General features: G+C 33.3%; 1 protein-coding gene across 1 annotated transcript in view; it reads right to left on the reverse strand.

Moving 5' to 3' along the window:
• The window catches only part of LOC107436988 (location of vulva defective 1-like), a 91,683-nt gene that overhangs the window by 38,031 nt on the left and 46,090 nt on the right, over positions 1-7,562 (reverse strand). Inside the window, exon 20 of the mRNA XM_071187150.1 lies at positions 4,584-4,663. Within this exon, the coding sequence (XP_071043251.1) occupies positions 4,584-4,663 (80 nt within the window). The remainder of the gene's footprint in view (positions 1-4,583; positions 4,664-7,562) is intronic.

Here is a 7,562-nt window from a genome sequence, read left to right on the forward strand (position 1 = left end):
GTTACAACAAATTTGAATGATATTTCAATATAAAATTTCTAAAATTCATAAAATACTGTGGTTACTAGTTACTAAAAATGAAAGAAAGTTTAAGTTTTGAAAGTCGTAATTTTCGATGTCGACTTAGAATGAATGCACGAATTTAAAGTTTTCAGATTGTGCAGGAGCTAGCAAACGATTGAAATCGTAAAAAAATGTACATGAATATCACAACCGTTTTTATATATCCCCCAAAAATTTCAAAACAAACTTTACAATTTTTGATGTTGAGGAAAAAAAATAGAAAATCGGGATGAACAAGAACCGTTCTTTTCTCGAAATTCCTCTCCAATATGTTTCCTCAGTAAATTTCCCGTCGTCTTCACTATCACGTCTTTCAGTGCGATTCATGATAGTCCAACATCATTTGATGGTCACCATCATCCAACATTTTTCATTATACCTTCATGGTTTTCCATCATTCCATGATGGAAAATGCTACTTTAATGCTATGATCGTTGACCATCAACAGAAGTTTGACTCTCATGGACTAACAATCCAGGATGGTTCCAACTGTACATTTCCATGATGATTCAATGAGAATTCTTGTTGGTTCTCAGGAACATACCATCAAAACAATTTGGTCTTTTTTATGTTGGACCATCATAAATCAATCCGAATTCCTACATTAGGAGGATGGCTGTGTTCTGTTGTTGTTACACATCCCCCTGGAGAACGAAAGCCTGGACCAGGTCCAGAAAGCCCGTCGCTTCAGTTCCCCATATATCTGCAGAAAGTCCCGATCAACCAGCAGCAGCTTAAAAGAAGCATCAAGGCAAAAAAGAAGGTGAGCAGGACTAGCAGGTTGTGAGCAGGAACAAGGTTGGAAAGTCTTCTCCCCATTTTGAAACCTTGAACACTTGAGATGGCCACTACGAAATCTGGCCATGGCCGATTGGAAAAGCCGAGGGCCGCAGCATGTTAATGATAGGCCAGGGTGGTTTTCAGCATACCACTGATGGGATGGAGCACGGCGCCACACTGGAAGCAAACGATGTTTTCCCAGGGAATGGTGCTTGTTCATGATCGTTCCAACATTTGATTTCTAAGATACTACGGTGGAAATTCGTGATGGTTCAATGTAAACAAACTATCAACGCAAGTATCAACGCAAACTATCAAACTATCAACGCATTATTCTTATGTTGGACCATCATAAATCAGTTCGAATTCCTACATTGGGGTGATGGTTACTTATATTGGTTACTATTGAAAAATATTATGGTTCATGATGGAATTATTGATGGTTACCATCACGATGATGTTGGTCCATCAATGGAAAACTATCAAAAATTTTGACTTAGGTGCTTTTCGTTGTTCATTTTGTCTACGAGAGGGGAGCAGTAACCGTTTTCCCTCCATCTTTAACACGCTGACTGCAGCGTCACCCATATTCGGGTGACAGCAAAGTTTATACTTAAGGTCGCGTCACCAGTATTGGGGTGACACTTATTTGACTACTTGCGAAGGATATTCGTATGCAGCTGAAAAGATATTTCACAGGAAGTAATAAAACTATTGAATCGTAATACAAAAATTATTTACTAAGAAAATTGTTGTGAGCATCGTAAAAGCCTTCACGACTATTTGACTCACTAAGAAATAAGTTTTCCATTTTTTTCCTTCGAAATTTGAACGAATTAGGGTAAAGATTTTAAGTTATACTCCTCTTTACTCGTCAAAGATTGATCGTGTAAAGTGGCGAGAAGAGCAACAGTTGCTAAGCAACGGACACAAATAAACAGGCATAATACCATGGAAATAAACGGAGCGATATATTATTCTTGTGACCACCAGAGACTCGCATTATTAAAATATCGGTAGGAGTACTTAGCAGAATACGCTTCGTACAGCAGTACTCGTGGCCTGAAGGAGATTTCACTGTGAACGCGTGCGGTAGACAACGTGTTAAAGTTTAATAATTCAAGGGAGAATCGATTTTCCGGGTTATTGATTTGTCAAAACTAATTAATCCTCAAAATGCAACAGATTTTGATCCTATCGTCATTTTTCCGAAAAATGGACATAAACCGTTTTTTACCTTTGGTCGTCATCGGTCATTTTTGAGTTATTTCAGTATGTGTTTCTAAAGTCATTCGAAAACTTTATCACGCTTCATTTTAATGTGTAAGGATTAGATTAATTTCAATTCAAATAAAACGTATTTTTATAGGATGTGCATAATTAGTATCTATTGAACTTACATCGTTAAGTTGATTTCCCTTCGCCTCGTCTACAGCTCTGTTTCTTAAACGATCTTCAACTTCTTTGCGATTTCCTTCAACTAAAATAAATAAATAAATAATAATAATAAATGCTAATTTTAAATTCAAAATATCTGTGCAAGCCGTGTGTTATTTCAAGCGCTTAAGTTGCACTTTTTGATCTAGCTGCGCTTGTATGATCTAGTTGCCCTTTTGATTTATGCTAAGTTATTTTTCAAAAATTTTTATGGCTGGCAACAGCATTTTTATTTTAATTCTGTTTCTTTTTAGAATTCGTTCTTTTTTTTAGCCAAAATGTTTTTTTAACTTGTAATGTTGTTTAGCAGAATTCTTCGACAGCTGTTTCCCTGTATATACGAAGAAAATAAATTAAATATTTTTATAGTGTTGTGAAAAGAATTTTTAGTTGTACAAAGTACTTCACCGTGCTAGTAGTTGAATAGTTTGGGAAAAATATACTTGAGGGTGCCCCTTGGCGAAATTGGCGACTTATGTTTGGCTCCATACTTGTTTGCCCGGAACGCCGTGGTAACCCACAAACAGGACATTTATATCTATTACTAATTAAACCTTCATTCATACACCAGTCAATCACTGTTTTTTTTTTCATTGTTATTAAAATCGTACAGAAACTTNTTGATATTCTAATGTTGGACCATCATAAATCAGTCAGAATTCCTACTTTAGGAGGATGGCTGTTCATGATCGTTCCAACATTTGATTTCTAAGATACTACGATATAAATTCGTGATGGTTCAACATAAACAAATCATCAACTCAAGTTGATATTCTAATGTTGGACCATCATAAATCAGTCAGAATTCCTACTTTAGGAGGATGGCTGTTCATGATCGTTCCAACATTTGATTTCTAAGATACTACGATATAAATTCGTGATGGTTCAACATAAACAAATCATCAACTCAAGTTGATATTCTAATGTTGGACCATCATAAATCAGTCAGAATTCCTACTTTAGGAGGATGGCTGTTCATGATCGTTCCAACATTTGATTTCTAAGATACTACGATATAAATTCGTGATGGTTCAACATAAACAAATCATCAACTCAAGTTGATATTCTAATGTTGGACCATCATAAATCAGTCAGAATTCCTACTTTAGGAGGATGGCTCTTCATGATCGTTCCAACATTTGATTTCTAAGATACTACGATATAAATTCGTGATGGTTCAACATAAACAAATCATCAACTCAAGTTGATATTCTTATGTTGGACCATCATAAATCAGTCAGAATTCCTACATTGGGGTGATGTTTACTTATGTTGGTTACTATTGAAAAACATAATGGTTCATGATGGAATTATTGATGGTTACCATCACGATGATGTTGGTCCATCAATGGAAAACCATCAAAAATGTTGACTTTGGTGCTTTTCGTTGTTCACCTTGTCTATGAGAGGTGGACAGTAACGATGTTCCCTCCAAAGTTGCTCATCTTTAACACGTTGACTGCCGCGTCACCCATATATGCGGGTGACAGCAAAATTTCTGATCGGGTCGCGTCACCAGTATTGGGGTGACACTTATTTGACTATTTGCGAAAGATATTCGTATGTATTTGAAAAGATATTTCACAGGAAGTAACAAAACTATTGAATTGTTATAAAAGTGAACCAAAAATGATTTATAAAGAAAATTATTGTGACCATCATAAAATCTTTCTTGTTCACTGCTATTTGACTAAGAAATAAGTTTTCCATTTTTCTTTTTCGAACTTTCAACGAATTAGGGTAAAGATTTTAAATTATACTCCTCTTTTATCGGCAACGATTTAAACTGATCGTGTAAAGTGGCGAGATGAGAAACAGATGCAAAGCAACGGACACAAATAAACAGACGTGATACCATGAAAACGAACGGGGCGAGATATTATTCTTGTGACCACCAGAGACTAGTATTATTAAAATATCGGTAGGAATACTTAGCAGAATACGCTTCGTACAGCGGTACTCGTGGCCTGAAGGAGATTTCACTGTGAACGCGTGCGGTAGCCAACGTGTTAAAATGTAATAATTCAAGGGAGAATCGATTTTCCGCGTTATTGATTTGTCAAAACTTATAATTCCTCAAAATGCAACAGATTTTGATCCAATCATCATTTTACTTGAAGAATGGATATAAATCGTTTTTTACCCTTGGTCTTCATCGGTCATTTTTGAGTTATTTCAGTATGCGTTTCTAAAGTCATTCGAAAACTTTATCACGCTTCATTTTAATGTGTGATTAGATTATTTACAATTCAAATAGAACGTATTTTTATAGGATGTACATAATTAGTATCTATTGAACTTACATCGTTAAGCTGATTTCCCTTCGCCTCGTCTACAGCTCTGTTTCTTAAACGATCTTCAACTTCTTTGCGATTTCCTTCAACTAAAATAAATAAATAAATAATAATAATAAATGCTAATTTTAAACTCAAAATATCTGTGAAAGCCGTGTGTTATTTCAAGCGCTTAGGTTGCACTTTTTGATCTAGCTGCGCTTGTATGATCTAGTTGCCCTTTTGATTTATGCTAAGTTATTTTTTAAAAATTTTTATGGCTGGCAACAGCATTTTTATTTTAATTTTGTTTCTTTTTAGAATTCGTTCTTTTTTTAGCCAAAATGTTTTTTTAACTTGTAATGTTGTTTAGCAGAATTCTTCGCCAGCTGTTTCCGTGTATATACGAAGAAAATAAATTAAATATTTTTATAGTGTTGTGAAAAGAATTTTTAGTTGTACAAAGTACTTCACCGTGCTAGTAGTTGAATAGTTTTACTGAACCAAATTCTTAAGAGTATTTGTATGAATTATGTAGCAATTGACTTTACGCAATGAATTAAAAAAGTTTAAATGCATGATTTGAAATTAGAATTCCTAAAATGAAGAAAAAACTGAAGAAAAAAAAAGAAAAGATCTGTTTTTTCTAATATTAAGTCTAAATTTCTCAAACGAAACAGAATAAAAAATTGAAAGGTCATTTTATGAAACTATATGTATTAAATACAGATTTTTAAGTGTTAAAATATGGCTTAAAATAGTTTTTAAAAAAATCTATTTCAAGTCAGTTATAAGAGATTGAATTTTTCGCATTGGTTCGTTCGAAAATGTTATTTTTAGAATCACAAAAAGGGAAACTGACTAAAAAGTTCAAGTATTATGTGAAATAATAAGAACTTTTCAAAGAAAATATAAAAACTGATAAATGTGAAAAAGAGAAAATAATACTGCATTAAGAAATTTTTAAATTTAAATGTGCTAATCGAAATTCAGAGTTAAAATAAAAACAGTGTTGGGAAATCTATTAATGAATTTTAATTGGTTGGGAAATCTATTAACGAATTTTAAAAATTTTAAAAGACTTTCCACGCTAAAGGCCGGCAAATTTGAGTTTGCAATCTTCATTGAGTTGCTAACTAGCTTCAGATGGATTTTTGTACTCAAAATGGCAACCGATTTCACTCTCAAATTTGCATTTTATATCCTAAACATTCTTACGTCATCTGCTAACAAACATCTGCTATGTACTTGTAGAAAAATTTACTTTTTATTCTTATAGATTTGTTTTATTATCTAAAAAAAACGCATTTATTTTATTATCTTTCTTAATTAGTTTCTTTTTCTGAATCTATAGCACAGATTTTCAGAAACACTTTTCGTTTATTTTGTTTCTCTTATTGCGTTTTAATATGTCACCAAATTCTTTTTATTTAAGTCAAAATCAATTTTTTGGGAAAATTTTTTATAAATTTTAAATAATATTTGAATTTTAGATGTTAAACTTTTTGAATTTTATATCTTTGCCGTGGTATTAAATTTTTTAGTCTGGTCGGAATTCGCTTTTGTTGGGTGAACATAATATGGATACTGGAGGAAAATACAACTTTACTTTTAAGAAGGGAGAAACGTTATTGCATTAAACATAATTTATAAAACATTTGGGGGGGGGGGACAGAGCATGTCTACTCTGAACAGTATAGATTAACCCAGGGGTTTCCAACTTACATGAGGTCGGGGGCCACAATTAAAAACACAAATCAAATGGCGGGCCGTAACTTTATCAAAATTTTATGTAGGACTCTTTTATGTTTGAAGGAACATTAAATATTACTGTCAGATTTTCACCAAGTTGTACAAAACAAAAGTATTGAATTACAAATTAAAATAAGAAGTGGATTTTCAAAAATATTTACTTGCATATAAAAAAATTCGGGTTACAAAAACTTTAATTTGCACCAATGTATTGAACAATTAATGTGCAACAGATGTCTAATTGTTAAGATATAAAACTTTAAAAAGGTTGGTATTAAAACTTACATAGTAGCACACAAAATCTTCAATGACAAAATTGAAGTTTGTCTGCTGCAACCACCAGAGAATAGATATTTACATTTAAAATTTAAAATTAGCTTATGTGTGTGTAAATATTTTCGTCCAAAATGAGTGATTTCAAAAAGTTAAATCGGAGAATTTCTTCGAGACAATTTCTGATACACAACATGCTAAATTATATTCACAAAATACAAAAAAAAAAAAAAAAAAAAAAAAAAAAACGAAATAAAAAAGAGCAACATATACGATTATTTTTGTATTTGAATAAATATTTTCTTGGATGCAAAGCCTGAAAAATAATTCTTTTTGCACCGTTGGTATGATAAATTTCACAGAAATGAAGAAATTAGGTTTTTATTAACGAGAAAAGTATTTTAAACCCATACAGATTTTTTATGAAAATTGTCAGCAAAAAATTACAGCTAATATATTTTAGTTTGTGGCCCACAAAAAAGGCTTTGCGGGCCGGATGCGACCCCCGGGCCGCCAGTTGGAAACCACTGGTTTAACCCGTTCAGGACCGGTCGAAGAAGAAATAAACTCTTGCCAAGGCTACCACGCTTCAAGATTATGCGGGCTGAAAAGCACTTACACATACTAATACGAGAGTACCGACTTGAAGTCAGAAAGGCTTGCTTATCGTGGATCGTGATGGACGAATCGCACGATTACGCGTAGTTTGTCTAAAGTAAGAACTCCTCTAGCCTTTCGTCTGGACCCGCGGCAGAGACTATAATAACGAGGTATAACTATTTCAAGTAAGGGTGTGGGGTCATTATTTAGGACAGGTTTTGGCCCGGATCAGCGAGAGAAAGGGAATATATTTCTTCGGTCAACCGTGTTGGTGTCTTGGGATATTCATCCAGTGTTGCCAGAAGTTTAGATTAAAAAGTAGCGGATTCGAATATTTTGTAGCCCAAAAAATACGTTATATATATATTTCAACTAAACTTCTGG

This window comes from Parasteatoda tepidariorum, chromosome 10 (genome assembly GCF_043381705.1).
Source record: "Parasteatoda tepidariorum isolate YZ-2023 chromosome 10, CAS_Ptep_4.0, whole genome shotgun sequence".
Taxonomy (NCBI): Eukaryota; Metazoa; Arthropoda; class Arachnida; order Araneae; family Theridiidae; genus Parasteatoda; species Parasteatoda tepidariorum.